Source organism: Oncorhynchus keta, unplaced genomic scaffold, assembly GCF_023373465.1.
Source record: "Oncorhynchus keta strain PuntledgeMale-10-30-2019 unplaced genomic scaffold, Oket_V2 Un_contig_25274_pilon_pilon, whole genome shotgun sequence".
Classification (NCBI taxonomy): Eukaryota; Metazoa; Chordata; class Actinopteri; order Salmoniformes; family Salmonidae; genus Oncorhynchus; species Oncorhynchus keta.
In genome coordinates, this window is record NW_026284356.1 from 27808 (window position 1) to 50192 (window position 22385).

A 22385-nucleotide genomic window follows, 5' to 3' on the forward strand; every position below is an offset into this window, starting at 1 on the left:
CAACGCTTGCGTCGCGTGCACCATGCAGCGCAGGTGGAAAGACAGACAGCGAATGGACAGGCACATCGCGGCGCCTGCGCGTAATGACGAGATTCTGTTTAGAGTTCTACCACAAATCAACAAGAGGATCGACATTAAACTAAGTGAGATCATTAAACAAGGTGAGTGGCTGGTATATAGGCTAATATCGGAATGTATAGGCTACAGCCTATGTATGGCATCGTTTTCATAGCCTACGATTTATGATCAATGCTGCATGGTTGAACTGTGGCCAGTGTAATAATTGTCATAAAAGTTGCTCTACCATAGCCATACACGTTTTTATTGTTTTATGACAGCACCGTGTCGTATACTGGCCAACGTCCCGCTATAACCGAACTATTTTACTGTCTATTGTTAGGCGATTTGGCACCATACTACAGATTGCGCGCAAAGAAAACACAGTAACGCAATGACCGCATGGCGGATTAGTCTGTAGCTAATCTGATGTGGTTTACCGTTATAGGGCGAGTGTACTGTGTCTGTTGTAGTCTTCCCGCACTGTAATGTAGGCTACAACTCGGTGCACATTCTCATACCATTAGCGGATTTATTACGCATTAGACCGTAGTCGATAGTCCCTAGACTATTATTCAGATTTCCGACCTTGTATTATAATTATTTATCCTTAAAGTGTTTGATGTGCACTATGTATTATTATTATTAATTGTTATTGCATTATTACACTTGCCACGTGTTGTGATGCCTCTTTACTTGTATATTTTAGGGGGAAGATGAACAATCGCCTCTCTCAAATTACAGGATCATTTATGAAATGGCAACAAAGGAATGAACAAAAGTCATGAGTTACAAACTGAAGAAAAGCGAGGGAAATAAACACAAACTGGGCCGAAAGGAGAGGAAGTGAGAAAGAAAGAGGAAGAGAAACACATCTACAGACAGAGGGGTTATTAGAGCAACCGTTCATCAGTTTACACTGCAGGTTGAGAAACGTCACACTCGTGGGTTTAACCACTAGGCCTACTATTATGACAACTCGTGTTAGTGTGCTATGAACTCAAATTCTACTGCTATTATTTCTACTATGGCCACCACTACCACTTCAAGAATGAGTTGTTTGAAACGTCATAAAATGTGTCATCTGTAACTTCTTCTGATACTGCAAGTCATTCTATAGACAGTCTACTGTTCTTCTACATTTAGATTTACATTTAGGTCATTTAACAGAGGCTCTTATCCAGAGTAACACAAGTCTTCCATCCTAAAAAATACATTTAAGAAACTTGTTGAGAAAGGGAGTTGACCCGTATATTTTCTGATAAGTGCAGTTTGAATTGGAATGCCACGCCTTATCTCTCCCACCCAGCACTTCTTTCTAGTGATACAGCTACTTTTCAGCCAGACACTCTCAAATACTCAAAACAACTATCAAGAGGGAGAGGGAGAGAGAGAGAGAGAGGGAGAGAGAGAGAGAGAGAGAGAGGGAGGGCGTATAGAAAAGTAAGACGAGTCAGAGGATAGAAAAAGGGTCTCTTTGAATACAGTCACCCACTAACCCCACATTAATAAGTCAACAAGAACAGTCCTTTGAGTGACAGTTAAACAGGCAGCCAGCCAGTCAGTCAGTCAGAGCAGGGAGTCAGCCAGGCAGGTAGCTATCAGTCGGTCAGCCAGCCAGTCAGAGCAGGGAGTCAGTCCATCTCTCTCTCAGTCGGTCAGCCAGCCAGCCAGTCATAGCAAGGACTCGGTCAGCCAGGCAGGTAGCTAGCCAGTCAGCCAGCCTGTTAACCAGGGAGGATGCTGGGATGCGGTGGGGGTGGAGTGGGGTTGCGGTACAGGCTGACCCTGGCCACAGGGCTGGTGGAGTGTCTGTGTTTTGCCGGCGTGGTCTTCGGCTGGGCATCGCTGGTCTTCGTCCTGAAGACAGACGGATACTTCACTGACCTGTGTGTCAATCTGACTACTGGACCCAACAGTACAGTGGAAACAGGTGAGTAGTTCAATGCTATTCAGTTCAATATGACATAGAATACAATAGTATAGATTGGAATGTAATAGAATACGAAGCACAGCTGAGGAGTTCATACTAGAAAACTGAAGGACCTGGATCTCTACTTCTATCTCTGTTTTCATCTCTCTCTCTGCCCCATCCCCCCTCCCCCACGCTCTCTCTCCTCATCCATCCATCCATCCATCCATCCATCCATCCATCCATCCATCCATATCTCTCTGTCTCTGACTGTAGTGGACAGGATGAACAGTTCTCCCTAATCTCTCTCCCCATCCCTCCATCTCTCTCTCAGACAGTAGTGGACAGGATGAACAGTTCTCCCTGGTCTTCATCATCCCTAATCTCTCTCCCCTTCCCTCCATCTCTCTCTCAGACTGTAGTGGACAGGATGAACAGTTCTCCCTAATCTCTCTCCCCTTCCCTCCATCTCTCTCTGACTGTAGTGGACAGGATGAACAGTTCTCCCTAATCTCTCTCCCCATCCCTCCATCTCTCTCTCTGACTGTAGTGGACAGGATGAACAGTTCTCCCTAATCTCTCTCCCCTTCCCTCCATCTCTCTCTCAGACTGTAGTGGACAGGATGAACAGTTCTCCCTAATCTCTCTCCCCATCTCTCTCTCAGACTGTAGTGGACAGGATGAACAGTTCTCCCTAATCTCTCTCCCCATCTCTCTCTCAGACTGTAGTGGACAGGATGAACAGTTCTCCCTAATCTCTCTCCCCATCACTCCATCTCTCTCTGACTGTAGTGGACAGGATGAACAGTTCTCCCTAATCTCTCTCCCCATCTCTCTCTCAGACTGTAGTGGACAGGATGAACAGTTCTCCCTAATCTCTCTCCCCTTCCCTCCATCTCTCTCTCAGACTGTAGTGGACAGGATGAACAGTTCTCCCTAATCTCTCTCCCCTTCCCTCCATCTCTCTCTCAGACTGTAGTGGACAGGATGAACAGTTCTCCCTAATCTCTCTCCCCATCCCTCCATCTCTCTCTCAGACTGTAGTGGACAGGATGAACAGTTCTCCCTAATCTCTCTCCCCATCCCTCCATCTCTCTCTCAGACTGTAGTGGACAGGATGAACAGTTCTCCCTAATCTCTCTCCCCTTCCCTCCATCTCTCTCTCAGACTGTAGTGGACAGGATGAACAGTTCTCTCTGGTCTTCATCATCCCTAATCTCTCTCCCCTTCCCTCCATCTCTCTCTCAGACTGTAGTGGACAGGATGAACAGTTCTCTCTGGTCTTCATCATCCATAATCTCTCTCCCCATCCCTCCATCTCTCTCTCAGACTGTAGTGGACATGATGAACAGTTCTCTCTGGTCTTCATCATCCATAATCTCTCTCCCCATCCCTCCATCTCTCTCTCAGACTGTAGTGGACAGGATGAACAGTTCTCTCTGGTCTTCATCATCTCTCTCCCCATCCCTCCATCTCTCTCTCAGACTGTAGTGGACAGGATGAACAGTTCTCTCTGGTCTTCATCATCCATAATCTCTCTCCCCATCCCTCCATCTCTCTCTCAGACTGTAGTGGACAGGATGAACAGTTCTCTCTGGTCTTCATCATCCATAATCTCTCTCCCCATCCCTCCATCTCTCTCTCAGACTGTAGTGGACAGGATGAACAGTTCTCTCTGGTCTTCACCGTCACCTCCTTTATGAACAACTTCCTCACGCTTCCCAACGGATTCATCTTCGACCGCTTCGGCACCATGGCAACGAGGCTTCTGGGAATGTGAGTCTTTTTTTCAACTACAGAAATCCAGGCTTCATTGCTAGGGCCCAGAGTTTTTCCTGCCCTGGTCGGGTAAGGATGGCAATATACCCATATACAATGTGATACATGGCATATCCATTGCAAATTATTCTTACAATGTCAACATTTAAAGAATATAACTAGGTCCTGACCTCTGACCAGTATTTCCAGGACATCCACAGAGTTTTATTTACACATAGTTAATTAATTACAATTCTTCAGTAAGTTTATACCTAGACCGTCGCCTAGACCAGAGAGTGAGAGAGAGTCACTGAGTCTAAAGGGGGTGGGAAGGTGAGGGTCCATTCCTGGTTTACTCAGCCATTGTTTTTGTAGAATATGTATGCATATTTTAATCTTAGTTCTACAGGTTTATTGAGGTTGTCTTCTGACCCACTGAGAAATGTGTCACGACTACAGTTTAACAGACCATAACCCACTGTGTGACACCTCTTTATGTACCTCTGTATTCCCCTCAGATGTCTCTACACCTCTTTATGTACCTCTGCTCTGTATTCCCCTCAGATGTCTCTACACCTCTTTATGTACCTCTGTATTCCCCTCAGATGTCTCTATACCTCTTTATGTACCTCTGCTCTGTATTCCCCTCAGATGTCTCTATACCTCTTTATGTACCTCTGCTCTGTATTCTCCTCAGATGTCTCTATACCTCTTTATGTACCTCTGTATTCCCCTCAGATGTCTCTATACCTCTTTATGTACCTCTGTATTCCCCTCAGATGTCTCTACACCTCTTTATGTACCTCTGCTCTGTATTCTCCTCAGATGTCTCTATACCTCTTTATGTACCTCTGTATTCTCCTCAGATGTCTCTACACCTCTTTATGTACCTCTGTATTCCCCTCAGATGTCTCTACACCTCTTTATGTACCTCTGCTCTGTATTCCCCTCAGATGTCTCTATACCTCTTTATGTACCTCTGTATTCTCCTCAGATGTCTCTACACCTCTTTATGTACCTCTGTATTCCCCTCAGATGTCTCTATACCTCTTTATGTACCTCTGCTCTGTATTCTCCTCAGATGTCTCTACACCTCTTTATGTACCTCTGTATTCCCCTCAGATGTCTCTACACCTCTTTATGTACCTCTGCTCTGTATTCTCCTCAGATGTCTCTACACCTCTTTATGTACCTCTGTATTCCCCTCAGATGTCTCTACACCTCTTTATGTACCTCTGCTCTGTATTCCCCTCAGATGTCTCTACACCTCTTTATGTACCTCTGTATTCCCCTCAGATGTCTCTATACCTCTTTATGTACCTCTGCTCTGTATTCTCCTCAGATGTCTCTACACCTCTTTATGTACCTCTGTATTCCCCTCAGATGTCTCTACACCTCTTTATGTACCTCTGTATTCCCCTCAGATGTCTCTACACCTCTTTATGTACCTCTGTATTCCCCTCAGATGTCTCTACACCTCTTTATGTACATCTGCTCTGTATTCCCCTCAGATGTCTCTACACCCCTTTATGTACCTCTGCTCTGTATTCCCCTCAGATGTCTCTACACCTCTTTATGTACCTCTGCTCTGTATTCCCCTCAGATGTCTCTATACCTCTTTATGTACCTCTGCTCTGTATTCTCCTCAGATGTCTCTACACCTCTTTATGTACCTCTGTATTCTCCTCAGATGTCTCTACACCTCTTTATGTACCTCTGTATTCCCCTCAGATGTCTCTACACCTCTTTATGTACCTCTGCTCTGTATTCCCCTCAGATGTCTCTACACCTCTTTATGTACCTCTGCTCTGTATTCCCCTCAGATGTCTCTACACCTCTTTATGTACCTCTGCTCTGTATTCCCCTCAGATGTCTCTACACCTCTTTATGTACCTCTGTATTCCCCTCAGATGTCTCTACACCTCTTTATGTACCTCTGCTCTGTATTCCCCTCAGATGTCTCTACACCTCTTTATGTACCTCTGCTCTGTATTCCCCTCAAATGTCTCTGTACCTCTTTATGTACCTCTGCTCTGTATTCCCCTCAGATGTCTCTACACCTCTTTATGTACCTCTGTATTCTCCTCAGATGTCTCTACACCTCTTTATGTACCTCTGTATTCCCCTCAGATGTCTCTATACCTCTTTATGTACCTCTGTATTCCCCTCAGATGTCTCTACACCTCTTTATGTACCTCTGTATTCCCCTCAGATGTCTCTACACCTCTTTATGTACCTCTGTATTCCCCTCAGATGTCTCTACACCTCTTTATGTACCTCTGTATTCCCCTCAGATGTCTCTACACCTCTTTATGTACCTCTGCTCTGTATTCCCCTCAGATGTCTCTACACCTCTTTATGTACCTCTGCTCTGTATTCCCCTCAGATGTCTCTACACCTCTTTATGTACCTCTGCTCTGTATTCCCCTCAGATGTCTCTACACCTCTTTATGTACCTCTGCTCTGTATTCTCCTCAGATGTCTCTACACCTCTTTATGTACCTCTGTATTCTCCTCAGATGTCTCTACACCTCTTTATGTACCTCTGTATTCTCCTCAGATGTCTCTACACCTCTTTATGTACCTCTGCTCTGTATTCCCCTCAGATGTCTCTACACCTCTTTATGTACCTCTGTATTCCCCTCAGATGTCTCTACACCTCTTTATGTACCTCTGCTCTGTATTCTCCTCAGATGTCTCTACACCTCTTTATGTACCTCCTCTGTATTCCCTCAGATGTCTCTACACCTCTTTATGTACCTCTGTATTCCCCTCAGATGTCTCTACACCTCTTTATGTACCTCTGTATTCCCCTCAGATGTCTCTACACCTCTTTATGTACCTCTGCTCTGTATTCCCCTCAGATGTCTCTACACCTCTTTATGTACCTCTGCTCTGTATTCCCCTCAGATGTCTCTACACCTCTTTATGTACCTCTGCTCTGTATTCCCCTCAGATGTCTCTACACCTCTTTATGTACCTCTGCTCTGTATTCCCCTCAGATGTCTCTACACCTCTTTATGTACCTCTGCTCTGTATTCCCCTCAGATGTCTCTACACCTCTTTATGTACCTCTGCTCTGTATTCCCCTCAGATGTCTCTACACCTCTTTATGTACCTCTGTATTCCCCTCAGATGTCTCTACACCTCTTTATGTACCTCTGCTCTGTATTCTCCTCAGATGTCTCTACACCTCTTTATGTACCTCTGTATTCTCCTCAGATGTCTCTACACCTCTTTATGTACCTCTGTATTCCCCTCAGATGTCTCTACACCTCTTTATGTACCTCTGCTCTGTATTCCCCTCAGATGTCTCTACACCTCTTTATGTACCTCTGTATTCCCCTCAGATGTCTCTACACCTCTTTATGTACCTCTGCTCTGTATTCTCCTCAGATGTCTCTACACCTCTTTATGTACCTCTGTATTCCCCTCAGATGTCTCTACACCTCTTTATGTACCTCTGCTCTGTATTCCCCTCAGATGTCTCTACACCTCTTTATGTACCTCTGCTCTGTATTCCCCTCAGATGTCTCTACACCTCTTTATGTACCTCTGCTCTGTATTCCCCTCAGATGTCTCTACACCTCTTTATGTACCTCTGCTCTGTATTCCCTCAGATGTCTCTACACCTCTTTATGTACCTCTGCTCTGTATTCCCCTCAGATGTCTCTACACCTCTTTATGTACCTCTGCTCTGTATTCTCCTCAGATGTCTCTACACCTCTTTATGTACCTCTGTATTCTCCTCAGATGTCTCTACACCTCTTTATGTACCTCTGTATTCCCCTCAGATGTCTCTACACCTCTTTATGTACCTCTGCTCTGTATTCCCCTCAGATGTCTCTACACCTCTTTATGTACCTCTGCTCTGTATTCCCCTCAGATGTCTCTACACCTCTTTATGTACCTCTGCTCTGTATTCCCCTCAGATGTCTCTACACCTCTTTATGTACCTCTGTATTCCCCTCAGATGTCTCTACACCTCTTTATGTACCTCTGCTCTGTATTCCCCTCAGATGTCTCTACACCTCTTTATGTACCTCTGCTCTGTATTCCCTCAGATGTCTCTACACCTCTTTATGTACCTCTGCTCTGTATTCCCCTCAGATGTCTCTACACCTCTTTATGTACCTCCTCTGTATTCCCTCAGATGTCTCTACACCTCTTTATGTACCTCTGCTCTGTATTCTCCTCAGATGTCTCTACACCTCTTTATGTACCTCTGTATTCCCTCAGATGTCTCTACACCTCTTTATGTACCTCTCTGTATTCCCTCAGATGTCTCTACACCTCTTTATGTACCTCTGTATTCCCCTCAGATGTCTCTACACCTCTTTATGTACCTCTGTATTCTCCTCAGATGTCTCTACACCTCTTTATGTACCTCTGCTCTGTATTCTCCTCAGATGTCTCTACACCTCTTTATGTACCTCTGTATTCCCCTCAGATGTCTCTACACCTCTTTATGTACCTCTGCTCTGTATTCTCCTCAGATGTCTCTACACCTCTTTATGTACCTCTGTATTCTCCTCAGATGTCTCTACACCTCTTTATGTACCTCTGTATTCCCCTCAGATGTCTCTACACCTCTTTATGTACCTCTGTATTCCCCTCAGATGTCTCTACACCTCTTTATGTACCTCTGTATTCCCCTCAGATGTCTCTACACCTCTTTATGTACCTCTGTATTCCCCTCAGATGTCTCTACACCTCTTTATGTACCTCTGCTCTGTATTCTCCTCAGATGTCTCTATACCTCTTTATGTACCTCTGTATTCTCCTCAGATGTCTCTACACCTCTTTATGTACCTCTGTATTCTCCTCAGATGTCTCTACACCTCTTTATGTACCTCTGTATTCCCCTCAGATGTCTCTACACCTCTTTATGTACCTCTGCTCTGTATTCCCCTCAGATGTCTCTACACCTCTTTATGTACCTCTGCTCTGTATTCTCCTCAGATGTCTCTACACCTCTTTATGTACCTCTGTCAGATTCCCCTCAGATGTCTCTACACCTCTTTATGTACCTCTGTATTCCCCTCAGATGTCTCTACACCTCTTTATGTACCTCCTCTGTATTCCCCTCAGATGTCTCTACACCTCTTTATGTACCTCTGTATTCCCCTCAGATGTCTCTACACCTCTTTATGTACCTCTGTCTGTCTTCCCCTCAGATGTCTCTACACCTCTTTATGTACCTCTGTATTCCCCTCAGATGTCTCTACACCTCTTTATGTACCTCTGCTCTGTATTCCCCTCAGATGTCTCTACACCTCTTTATGTACCTCTGTATTCCCCTCAGATGTCTCTACACCTCTTTATGTACCTCTGTATTCCCCTCAGATGTCTCTATACCTCTTTATGTACCTCTGCTCTGTATTCTCCTCAGATGTCTCTACACCTCTTTATGTACCTCTGTATTCTCCTCAGATGTCTCTACACCTCTTTATGTACCTCTGTATTCCCCTCAGATGTCTCTACACCTCTTTATGTACCTCTGTATTCCCCTCAGATGTCTCTACACCTCTTTATGTACCTCTGCTCTGTATTCTCCTCAGATGTCTCTACACCTCTTTATGTACCTCTGTATTCTCCTCAGATGTCTCTACACCTCTTTATGTACCTCTGTATTCTCCTCAGATGTCTCTACACCTCTTTATGTACCTCTGCTCTGTATTCCCCTCAGATGTCTCTACACCTCTTTATGTACCTCTGTATTCTCCTCAGATGTCTCTACACCTCTTTATGTACCTCTGTATTCCCCTCAGATGTCTCTACACCTCTTTATGTACCTCTGTATTCTCCTCAGATGTCTCTACACCTCTTTATGTACCTCTGCTCTGTATTCCCCTCAGATGTCTCTACACCTCTTTATGTACCTCTGCTCTGTATTCTCCTCAGATGTCTCTACACCTCTTTATGTACCTCTGTATTCCCCTCAGATGTCTCTACACCTCTTTATGTACCTCTGTATTCCCCTCAGATGTCTCTACACCTCTTTATGTACCTCTGCTCTGTATTCTCCTCAGATGTCTCTACACCTCTTTATGTACCTCTGTATTCCCCTCAGATGTCTCTACACCTCTTTATGTACCTCTGCTCTGTATTCCCCTCAGATGTCTCTACACCTCTTTATGTACCTCTGTATTCTCCTCAGATGTCTCTACACCTCTTTATGTACCTCTGCTCTGTATTCTCCTCAGATGTCTCTACACCTCTTTATGTACCTCTGTATTCCCCTCAGATGTCTCTACACCTCTTTATGTACCTCCTCTGTATTCCCCTCAGATGTCTCTACACCTCTTTATGTACCTCTGTATTCCCCTCAGATGTCTCTACACCTCTTTATGTACCTCTGCTCTGTATTCTCCTCAGATGTCTCTACACCTCTTTATGTACCTCTGTATTCTCCTCAGATGTCTCTACACCTCTTTATGTACCTCTGTATTCCCCTCAGATGTCTCTACCTCACCTGTATTTATGTCTCTACACCTCTTTATGTACCTCTGTATTCTCCTCAGATGTCTCTACACCTCTTTATGTACCTCTGTATTCTCCTCAGATGTCTCTACACCTCTTTATGTACCTCTGTATTCCCCTCAGATGTCTCTACACCTCTTTATGTACCTCTGTATTCCCCTCAGATGTCTCTACACCTCTTTATGTACCTCTGTATTCCCCTCAGATGTCTCTACACCTCTTTATGTACCTCTGTATTCTCCTCAGATGTCTCTACACCTCTTTATGTACCTCTGTATTCCCCTCAGATGTCTCTACACCTCTTTATGTACCTCTGTATTCTCCTCAGATGTCTCTACACCTCTTTATGTACCTCTGTATTCCCCTCAGATGTCTCTACACCTCTTTATGTACCTCTGTATTCTCCTCAGATGTCTCTACACCTCTTTATGTACCTCTGTATTCTCCTCAGATGTCTCTACACCTCTTTATGTACCTCTGTATTCTCCTCAGATGTCTCTACACCTCTTTATGTACCTCTGTATTCCCCTCAGATGTCTCTACACCTCTTTATGTACCTCTGCTCTGTATTCTCCTCAGATGTCTCTACACCTCTTTATGTACCTCTGTATTCTCCTCAGATGTCTCTACACCTCTTTATGTACCTCTGTATTCCCCTCAGATGTCTCTACACCTCTTTATGTACCTCCTCTGTATTCTCCTCAGATGTCTCTACACCTCTTTATGTACCTCTGTATTCCCCTCAGATGTCTCTACACCTCTTTATGTACCTCTGCTCTGTATTCCCCTCAGATGTCTCTACACCTCTTTATGTACCTCTGCTCTGTATTCCCCTCAGATGTCTCTACACCTCTTTATGTACCTCTGTATTCTCCTCAGATGTCTCTACACCTCTTTATGTACCTCTGTATTCCCCTCAGATGTCTCTACACCTCTTTATGTACCTCTGCTCTGTATTCCCCTCAGATGTCTCTACACCTCTTTATGTACCTCTGTATTCCCCTCAGATGTCTCTACACCTCTTTATGTACTGCTCTGTATTCTCCTCAGATGTCTCAACACCTCTTTATGTACCTCTGCTCTGTATTCCCTCAGATGTCTCTACACCTCTTTATGTACCTCTGTATTCCCCTCAGATGTCTCTACACCTCTTTATGTACCTCTGTATTCTCCTCAGATGTCTCTACACCTCTTTATGTACCTCTGTATTCCCCTCAGATGTCTCTACACCTCTTTATGTACCTCTGTATTCCCCTCAGATGTCTCTACACCTCTTTATGTACCTCTGTATTCTCCTCAGATGTCTCTACACCTCTTTATGTACCTCTGTATTCCCCTCAGATGTCTCTACACCTCTTTATGTACCTCTGTATTCCCCTCAGATGTCTCTACACCTCTTTATGTACCTCTGTATTCCCCTCAGAGCATTAGGGAGAGCATTCCAGTGGTGGATGTTGGATGTCTCTACACCTCTTTATGTACCTCTGTATTCTCCTCAGATGTCTCTACACCTCTTTATGTACCTCTGTATTCTCCTCAGATGTCTCTACACCTCTTTATGTACCTCTGTATTCTCCTCAGATGTCTCTACACCTCTTTATGTACCTCTGTATTCCCCTCAGATGTCTCTACACCTCTTTATGTACCTCTGTATTCCCCTCAGATGTCTCTACACCTCTTTATGTACCTCTGTATTCCCCTCAGATGTCTCTACACCTCTTTATGTACCTCTGTATTCTCCTCAGATGTCTCTACACCTCTTTATGTACCTCTGTATTCTCCTCAGATGTCTCTACACCTCTTTATGTACCTCTGTATTCTCCTCAGATGTCTCTACACCACTGGTACACTGATGGTTTCCTTCTCCAGTTCAGGTGAACATTGACTGTACATTATCAGAACAGCTCTTGGTGTTTGTGTATTTGATAAATGAACAAAGACAACCAATCAAATGTATTTCTAAAGCTCTATTTACATCATCAGATGTCATAAAGTGCTGTACAGAAACCCAGTCTAAAACCCTGAACAGCAAGCAATGCAGGTGTAGAAGCACGGTGGCTAGGAAAAACTCCCTAGAAAGCCCAAAACCTAGAGAGGAACCAGGCTCTGGCTGTTCCCGGTGGAAATTATAAGAGTACATGGCCATTAAGGCCAGATCGTTCTTCAAGATGTTCGAACGTTCATAGATGACCAGCAGGGTCAAATAATAATCACAGTGGTTTTAGAGGGTGCAACAGGTCAGCACTTCAGGAGTAAATGTCAGTTGGCTTTTCATAGCCGAGCATTCAGAGGTGGAGAGAGAGAGACACCGGGAGAAGGAGAGAGAGGGTTGAAACAGCAGGTCCTGGATAAGGTAGCACGTCAGGCAGACCAGCAGAAACTGGAGCAGCAGTGCGACCAGGTGGACTGGGGACAGGGACCTGCAAAAGCATTAGGGAGAGCACATTCCTAGTGGTGGATGTTGGATGAGTAAATATTGATCCAGGCTGAACTTGGCCTATGCTGTCTGTGTCTCTCTCTCTCTCTAATAGCTCTGTCCATGCTGCTGTTCCCAGCCCTGTCTTTCATCGCAGTGGGAGGTATATTGTTCCTCATCACAAACATACAGGTACAGCAGCATGCCACGACTCCTCAGTTTCAACACGGTTCCAGACAGGACAAACAGTATTCATTACATCTGTGTAACAGGTGTATGTCACACACTATTTTGTCTGTGTAACAGGTGTATGTCACACACTATTTTGTCTGTGTAACAGGTGTATGTCACACACTATTTTGTCTGTGTAACAGGTGTATGTCACACACTATTTTGTCTGTGTAACAGGTGTATGTCACACACTATTTTGTCTGACACATAAAACTGATATTTATTCAGTAAATACTGTATTTATACTGTATACTGTGTACTATATGGATACTGTGTACTATATTGATACTGTGTACTATATGGATACTGTATTTACTGTGTACTATATGGACACTGTATTTATACTGTGTACTATATGGACACTGTATTTATTCTGTGTACTATATGGACACTGTGTTTATACTGTGTATTATATGGACACTGTATTTATACTGTGTATTATATGGATACTGTATTTATACTGTATTTATTCTGTGTACTATATGGACACTGCATTTATACTGTGTATTATATGGATACTGTATTTATACTGTATTTATTCTGTGTACTATATGGACACTGTATTTATTCTGTGTACTATATGGACACTGTATTTATACTGTGTACTATATGGACACTGTATTTATACTGTGTACTATATGGACACTGTATTTATTCTGTGTACTATATGGACACTGTATTTATTCTGTGTACTATATGGACACTGTATTTATTCTGTGTACTATATGGACACTGTATTTATTCTGTGTACTATAAGGATACTGTATTTATACTGTGTACTATATGGATACTGTATTTATTCTGTATTTATTCTGTGTACTATATGGACACTGTATTTATACTGTGTACTATAAGGACACACTGATACTGTATTTTATACTGGACACTGTACTACTATGGACACTGTATTTATTCTGTGTACTATATAGACACTGTATTTATACTGTGTACTATATGGATACTGTATTTATTCTGTACTATATAAGGATACTGTATTTATACTGTGTACTATATGGACACTGTATTTATACTGTGTACTATATGGATACTGTATTTATACTGTGTACTATATGGATACTGTATTTATACTGTGTACTATATGGATACTGTATTTATACTGTGTACTATATGGACACTGTATTTATACTGTGTACTATATGGACACTGTATTTATACTGTGTACTATATGGATACTGTATTTATTCTGTGTACTATAAGGATACTGTATTTATACTGTGTACTATATGGATACTGTATTTACTATTTATTCTGTGTACTATATGGACACTGTATTTATTCTGTGTACTATGGATACTGTATTTATACTGTGGACACTGTACTATAAGGATACTGTATTTATTCTGTGTACTGTATTTATACTGGTACTATACTGTATTTATACTGTGTACTATATGGGATACTGTATTTATACTGTGTACTATATGGATACTGTATTCTGTGTACTATATGGATACTGTATACATACTGTGTACTATAATGACACTGTATTTATACTGTGTACTATATGGGTGGATGTATTCTTCTTGGATGAATGTCCAGTTGTTGAACTGTTGTTCGCTACCATAGGTTGGGAACCTGTTTGGCTCCCATCGTTCCACCATCATCACCCTCTATAATGGAGCCTTCGACTCTTCCTCGGCTGTCTTCCTCATCATCAAGGTATCACAGAACTCACACATACTGTAGCCTACAGGACAGAGGCCTCTGAGAGAAATGTTCTGCTCGTCAGGTTACTAGATAACTGCCTTAAAAAGGCCAAGTGTATAAAACAGATGAATTTGTATATATTGTAGATATATCCCATATATTGATACTGATATATCCCATATATATGATTATATTTGTATATATTGTAGATATATCCCATATATTATTATATTTTATATATTTGATATATATATATTGATTATATTTGTATATATAGATATATCCCATATATTGATTATATTTGTATATATTTGATATATCCCATATTGATTATATTTGTATATATTGTAGATATATCCCATATTGATTATATTTGTATATATTGTAGATATATCCCATATATTGATTATATTTGTATATATTGTAGATATATCCATATTGATTATATTTGTATATATTGATTATATTGTTGTATATATTGTAGATATATCCCATATAATGATTATATTTGTATATATTGTAGATATATCATATTGATTATATTTGTATTATTGTAGATATATCATATATTGATTATATTTGTATATATTGTAGATATATCCCATATATTGATTATATTTGTATCCATTGTAGATATATCCCATATTGATTATATTTGTATATATTGTAGATGATTATATTTGTATATATTGTAGATATATCCCATATTGATTATATTTGTATATATTGTAGATATATCCCATATTGATTATATTTGTATATATTGTAGATATATCCCATATTGATTATATTTGTATATATAGATATATCCCATATTGATTATATTTGTATATATTGTAGATATATCCTCATAGATATATCCCAATTGATTATATTTGTATATCCCTATTTGTATATATTGTAGATATATCCCATATTGATTATATTTGTATATATTGTAGATATATCCCATATTGATTATATTTGTATATATTGTAGATATATCCTATGGGTGAGTAGATATACATATAATGATTATATTTGTATACATCCAACTCCCCCATATATCCCATATTGATTATACATTCCCTACCCACTCCCTGATTATAGGGCTTCACCTATGGGTGAGAAGATACATCCAACTCCCACCCACACCAACTACCCAGTCATGGTTGTTTAATAGCTATCCATTGGTGGGCTTCCACCTCCCTCCGTCCCAGGTGGTGAGAACAGTGTCATCCACCTCCTCAACTCCCATGCCCCACATTCCCTACCCACTCCCTGAGGGCTTCACCTATGGGTGAGAACTACATCCAACTCCCACCCACATTCCCTACCCACTCCCTGAGGGCTTCACCTATGGGTGAGAACTACATCCAACTCCCACCCACACCAACTACCCACTCACCCTGAGGGCTTCACCTATGGGTGAGAACTACATCCAACTCCTCAGGACGTTCTTCCTCATGCCCAACACCCACATTCCCTACCCACTCCCTGAGGGCTTCACCTATGGGTGAGAACTACATCCAACTCCCACCCACACCAACTACCCCCACTCCCTGAGGGCTTCACCTATGGGTCAGAACTACATCCAACTCCCACCCACACCAACTACCCACTCCCTGAGGGCTTCACCTATGGGTGAGAACTACATCCAACTCCCACCCACACCAACTACCCACCACTCCCTGAGGGCTTCACCTATGGGTGAGAACTACATCCACCTCCTCAGGACGTTCTTCCTGCCCAACACCCACGCCCAACACCCACATTCCAACTACCCACTACCCCCTGAGGGCTTCACCTATGGGTGAGAACTACATCCACCTCCTCAGGACGTTCTTCCTCATGCCCAACACCCACATTCCAACTAACCACTCCCTGAGGGCTTCACCTATGGGTGAGAACTACATCCAACTCCCACCCACACCCTGAGGGCTTCACCTATGGGTCAGAACTACAACTCCCACACATACGACAGTATTCATCTGACCAGGCCCTATGATACATAATGCCATAGTATGTATGGGGGTTGTAGTTGTCACCTAGAGAACTACGACTCGCATAGGGCCTGGGGGGTTTCCAGACCATGGAGTGTTTCCTTGTCAGATTACTTGGGCAGGAAAAAGTCCTGTACATGTTCATAGATAAATGCAAAACAAAATGTAATTATTATTAGTGTTTGGCATTTAACAAATGGTATTGAATTGTTCGGTTAGTCTCAATGACATCCATGATGGGTGACCCTGATGATAAAACATATTTCATTATACTCTGATGCTTCCTTTTCAACAGCGTAAGCCCTGGAAAGTCCAACAGCTACAACGTAGAGGAGATTGAGAAGACGCGAGAGACGGGGATGACATCGGAGGGGGAGGGGCCAGCTGAGACCGACGACATGCCCCTACAGCCTGATGATGGGCAGCAGTCGGAAGACTCTGGGAAAGGTGTCGTTTGGCCAACTACAATCTTTAATCTGGCTGGGGAATGGAAGGTGCATTTTGTTGACTCAAATGGTCTCCTCTCTCTCTCTCAGTGGCCAGTTTCAGGAGCTGTGTGCAGTCGTGGTTCTTCCTGTGGCATCTGGTGTGGCTGTCTGTCATGCAGCTGAGACACTACCTCTTCATCGGAACACTGAACCCCATGCTCAACCGGCTGGCCGACAACGACTCAGCCCTGGGTAAAACACACACATGAACACACGCATGTACACACCAAAGCATAGGTTCACTGAATGAATCTAAATACTCTCTCCCCCCCCCCATCCCTCTCTCTCAGTGAGTCAGTACACCAATGCCTTTGCCTTCACCCAGCTGTGTGGGGTCCTCTGTGCTCCCTGGAACGGCCTCATCATGGACAGACACAAGGGGAAGCCTCTGGCTCCAGGTGGGTCACATGGCTGTAGCTTAGCAACAACAGGATGGTGTTCAATAGTAGCTAAATGTTAAGCAATTAAAGACAAAAGTGGGTTATTTGTTCAGGTAGTAGGCCTACCTTCTGTTTCAGTCTAGAATATATATTTTTAAATTCTATTTCATGCCTCATGAGCATGGTTCTGGTGTGTGTGTGTGTGTGTGTGTGTGTGTGTGTGTGTGTGTGTGTGTGTGTCCATCATCATCATCATCCTCACCCAACCTTTCTCTCACCTCCTCCCTCTATAGGAGAAACAGATAAGGAGGCAGACCTGCGCTCTTCCTCTCTCTCCCTCTTCCTCACCTCCCTCCAGTGCCTCCTCTTCTCCATCTGCGCCTCCTCTCCTCTCCTCCCTCTCCAGTACCTCACCTTCATCCTGCAGGTCCTCAACCGCTCCTTCCTCTACGGAGGCAACGCAGCCTTCATCAGCATCGCGTGAGTGAAAGAGGGATAGAGACAGATAGTGGGGGCAGATTAATAGAGAGATCTGACAGGAAGGAAATAAAAAGGAAGATTATAGAAGAAGGAACAAGGGACTCAAAATTAAAGACAATAGACTTGACATTCTAAAATGTGAAAATACAGTTGAAAGACTAAAGCTTACAATAAAGGAAGGTGACTGAGTGCTCCTCATTCATACTTCCCTCAGTTGACGTCTTTCTCCATCCTGCCCTCTCTCACCAGTTTTCCTGGGGTCCACTTTGGGAAGCTGTATGGTTTGGTGATGTCTCTGTCTGCCGTGGTGTCACTGCTGCAGTACCCCTGTTTCGCCCTGGTCAAAGGAGCCCTAGGTGGAGACCCCTTCTATGTGAGTGGGTCATACAAACATACGGTCACTAGATGACTAACCTCGTCCCCAGGCTCAGTTGCTATCGCGAGAGAGCCGGCAGGGTGGATGAGATTAGTACATGTACTGTGCTGTACTTGCCAAAAAGTAAATATTGAACTGTCTTTGTTGAACCTCATAACACAAAAACCATGTAACTTGCAGTTGGCCTACTTTGTACACATGTAAGGTTAAGGCTACGCTCTCAAAAGGGCTGTCTTTGTCGTCTTTCCTCCTCAGGTGAACATCGCTCTGACTCTCCTCACTCTACTGGCATTCATCCATCCAATCAACATCTTCTACCACTGCAGGAAACTGACCAATCAGAGGGAGGATATGGCCGGCGGTGCTGCCATCACATTGGCTGAGGCCAAAATGTAGGGCACATTACATGATGGTCCTGAGCCAAGGGAAACAGGAATTGTCTTATTTCTAATTGTTTAAAGGGAATATGTAAAATAATAAAACGCTTTTTTATACTTATGTTTTACAGTAATCCCATATTCCATCAGTATGTTTTGTTGGATAGTTGTCAATAAAAATAATTATCCATTATTGTGTCCTCATTTTTAAGCATAATAAGTCATAGCAGACTGTCATGCCGGAAGTCGTCAATGAAAACAAACTGGTTTCCGGTTAAATTGAATCACGCAGTCCCAAAACAAACCAGTTGGCGTTCACATATACATTTAGGCTGATAAAGATTGGTATTCAAGGTTTTCGTCTCGTGTAGGCAAGAGTTGAAATTGCCGATGAACACCCAATATCCTGAGTTTCACAACAGCTTTAGAAATGTAGGAAACCACGTTTAGCTACAATTTTATTCCGAGTCGAAGGGTGGATGAAGTGATCGACGTGATGCGATCTAGTTTTACAACTTCAAAAGCAACTGAACGGATCTTTACATATGTCAACAGAGGAAGTTGTGGTTTTATTTCCGTCCATCTCTGAAGTGCCGTTGGCTCGTTGTAGGGGTTCTCTGCAAAAAGCGTTACTGGCGGAGAGAACCAAGCTGTTCTCGTTCTTGCAAAACGGAGAGAGCGTTACTGGCGGAAGAAGCTGAAAATGAAGATGTCGTTTACGACAACGATGGCACAGACACAGGTAGTTCATTCTACACACACTGAATCAATATAACATACAAAACATTGTCCAATATGTGTGTAGCTTACTGCTGTATAATTGATTGTAATCAAACACACAGTAGAGAACGTATTTTGATCAAGTTTGGGGGTACATTTATGAAATGTAGCCCATAACAAGTTAGGAGATAAAAATCGGTTCAAGTTATTGCCAATGTTGACGCTTGCCTTACTTCCCCAACAACAACAGGTCACATGTAGACCAGTGATACCAAAGCAGACTCAGATCCACCATACTGTGTCAGTGGATCAAGCCTCCACCACACATGCAGTCTGTGGCCATATGTTCAGGACAGGATGATGCACCTAGTGTCCACACGGGAGAGAAGCCTTACTCCTGCTCCGACTGCAACAAAACCTTCTACAGACAGGTAGAAACTGGGTAGAAGTAGCAAAACATGATTTCATCTTGTGGTAAGAGTGATAAGCTCTTTGGACAATAGCTACTTTCATGTGCTCACACTGCAGCAAATTCTTCTCCAATTTGCGGCGGTCTCCGCCCACGAGGAATCTAACACAAACTACTACTGTGAGGACGTTTACGACCTGCCCAGGCACGCACATCCTGTGCCACCTGACTGAGCAACCTCACCCATGTCCCCAGTGTGACAATTTCTTCAGAACAGGCCCAAGATCAGTCATCAGCTGGTGACAAGTGTCCCAATGCCCAAGGACTCCAGGACAGCCAGGATTCTGCATAACCACAAGGTCAGTCAAGTTAGGTTGAGAGGACTGGTCCCTGGTTTTGCTGTCAGTGTACATGTAGGTAGGAAACACTGTTCATAAGGGTTTGAGGAAGTGTTGGAGAGATGTGGACTCCTGTATTTACTCTAAACAATACTACTGTTACTGTAATTCAATTATGCCAATGTGCTTTCATCAATTGAAGCCCCATAATCTATTTTGAGAATTTCTACGATTTTTTGTTTGTTAAAAATAGACTTCAGACCAGTCTTTCAATAGTGTAATAGGGATTTATTCTCGGACCGCCTCCCCGCCTTAATCACAAACAGTTTGGGAAGATCGCGTCATTTCATTGCTTTAACAGAATCCCCCTGCGGGGACAAAGTGAGGTGAAAAGTTAATTCTAACACACTCCCAGATAACCACCCTCAACATTATGGATCACCACTGAACTGACAGTTTTCATTAACAGAAACCCTAGGAATGCACTCACTGCCTTATCTAAAAACCCCACAGCTGTTTCTGTAGGGTCAATCATAGGAGGAGGATCACTTATGAAGAATGTTTCCACAGTCCACAACCCATTCGTTTCTTCCTAGTTGGAATGGTGTTGAAATTAACTTTAATTACTCCTTGTCTGTGTCTCACAATCCCTTCTTATGAACTCATATTGTTAATCAGATATAACACCAGCTTGTATAGGGAGTTTAGCTTTTACATTTAAAATGATTTGTTCAGTCATGTAATCATCATTTCCCAACAACTACAGGTCAATGGTATACTATAGGTATGCTTTGAAGGTTGTTTTTGAAATTCTATAGCAAAAAATATATAGTATAAAAGGACTGTTGTGAGAATAGCTAAATGGCGGTCAGAAACTCAACAACATTGTTCCCAGGCCTGTGTTTATGATTGTGACCAACCTTTGGGACTGCAACAAGACACCCCATCACCTGAGCTCCGTTCCAGGCACCTGTAGTGAGGTGGCAAGGGATTTCTCAGGCCCGACCGCCTCATCCCCTCCACCGCCGTACCCACGTTACAAGAGCCCAAGTCCGGGAAGATCCATGTGCCTGCGGGCGTTCACCAGGGAGTGACACCTTAATGTTGAGCACCAGTATACCGTATCCACCCCCATGGGTAACAAAGTAAACTGTCATCTGGATTGGAGCTAAACACATAGGACAGCACCAGGTCACCTCCATGGCCAGACATCACACACTATGGCGAGGCACCAGACCAGTTCCAGCAGCCAGGACATCACAATGAAACACATGCACCAGACACCTCTGCTAAATGGCATATTATTATTATATTATGTCCAGACATCAAAACGTGTGGCAGCACCAGACACTACTTCTGTCAGTGGCCAGTACATCACAGACACCAGCTTGTGTCAGGGAGTGCACCAGGGTCAGGTCTAGGACCAGTTAGACTGCAACTTGTGTCAGGGCCGGGGAGTGCTGTAGCAGCAAGAACAAGTCTAGGCACTGTTGTTAGAATGCAGTGTGGGTCAGCAGGAAGAACAAGTCCCAGGCCTGTGTTTATGATTGTTGCCAACCAGGGAGTGGGACACCTCCTGACCAGTTCAGGCACCTGTAGTGAGGTTCACAACTCCTGGTAGAGTCACAGCACCATCTACAGGCCAAACAGCGTCATCCTCATGTTTACATGCCTGTGGTATCATCCAGCAACACCCATAGCACCAGTATAGTATCCAAACCCATAGTAACACTAGTAAACCTGACAAGTCTCAGACAGCTAAACACATAGTAGCAGCACCAGTCACCTCCATGGCCAGACATCACAACTATGGCAGCACCAGTCACCTCCATGGCCAGACATCACAACTATGGCAGCACCAGACACCTCCATGGCTAGACCAGACATCACAACTATGGCAGCACCAGTCACCTCCATGGCCAGACCAGACATCACAACTATGGCAGCACCAGTCACCTCCATGGCCAGACATCACAACTATGGCAGCACCAGTCACCTCCATGGCCAGACATCACAACTATGGCAGCACCAGTCACCTCCATGACCAGACATCACAACTATGGCAGCACCAGTCACCTCCATGGCCAGACATCACAACTATGGCAGCACCAGTCACCTCCATGGCCAGACATCACAACTATGGCAGCACCAGTCACCTCCATGGCCAGACATCACAACTATGGCAGCACCAGTCACCTCCATGGCCAGACATCACAACTATGGCAGCACCAGTCACCTCCATGACCAGACATCACAACTATGGCAGCACCAGTCACCTCCATGACCAGACATCACAACTATGGCAGCACC

The 22385-nt window shown here is 43.4% G+C and overlaps 1 protein-coding gene and 1 long non-coding RNA gene across 10 annotated transcripts; one reads left to right on the plus strand and one right to left on the minus strand.

Moving 5' to 3' along the window:
* Window positions 1-7: 7 nt before the first annotated feature.
* On the plus strand, window positions 8-18799 carry LOC127922318 (equilibrative nucleobase transporter 1-like). Its single transcript, XM_052506010.1, has 13 exons — window positions 8-161; window positions 767-1990; window positions 3616-3745; window positions 12038-12084; window positions 12742-12818; window positions 14445-14560; window positions 15919-16020; window positions 16803-16954; window positions 17044-17187; window positions 17286-17393; window positions 17669-17855; window positions 18105-18228; window positions 18487-18799. The coding sequence occupies exons 2-13, from the start codon at window positions 1798-1800 to the stop codon at window positions 18625-18627; spliced, it is 1521 nt and encodes a 506-aa protein (XP_052361970.1). The 5' UTR covers window positions 8-161; window positions 767-1797; the 3' UTR covers window positions 18628-18799.
* Window positions 3758-12022, minus strand: LOC127922325 (uncharacterized). 9 transcript variants are annotated; one of them, XR_008110994.1, is made up of 8 exons: window positions 11927-12017; window positions 11681-11803; window positions 10223-10468; window positions 9429-9551; window positions 7893-7978; window positions 6271-6345; window positions 4519-4878; window positions 3758-4390 (listed from the first exon to the last, which is right to left on the minus strand). It is a non-coding gene; the product is annotated as an uncharacterized LOC127922325 (long non-coding RNA). The 9 variants fall into 9 exon arrangements; XR_008110993.1 differs by lacking the exons at window positions 3758-4390; window positions 4519-4878; window positions 6271-6345; window positions 7893-7978 and adding exons at window positions 5377-5516; window positions 5829-5869; window positions 8103-8568 and having other exon boundaries at window positions 11681-12022; XR_008110990.1 differs by lacking the exons at window positions 3758-4390; window positions 4519-4878; window positions 6271-6345; window positions 7893-7978 and adding exons at window positions 5377-5695; window positions 5829-5869; window positions 8103-8568 and having other exon boundaries at window positions 11681-12022.
* Window positions 18800-22385: the final 3586 nt, after the last annotated feature.

Coding starts and splice junctions, on each gene's coding strand:
- LOC127922318 (XM_052506010.1), top strand. CDS start 1,798: ATGCTGGGATGCGGTGGGGGTGGAGTGGGGTTGCGGTACAGGCTGACC. Junction 12,819..14,444: donor TCCTCATCACAAACATACAG/GTACAGCAGCAT, acceptor TCGCTACCATAG/GTTGGGAACCTGTTTGGCTC. Junction 17,188..17,285: donor CGACAACGACTCAGCCCTGG/GTAAAACACACA, acceptor CCTCTCTCTCAG/TGAGTCAGTACACCAATGCC.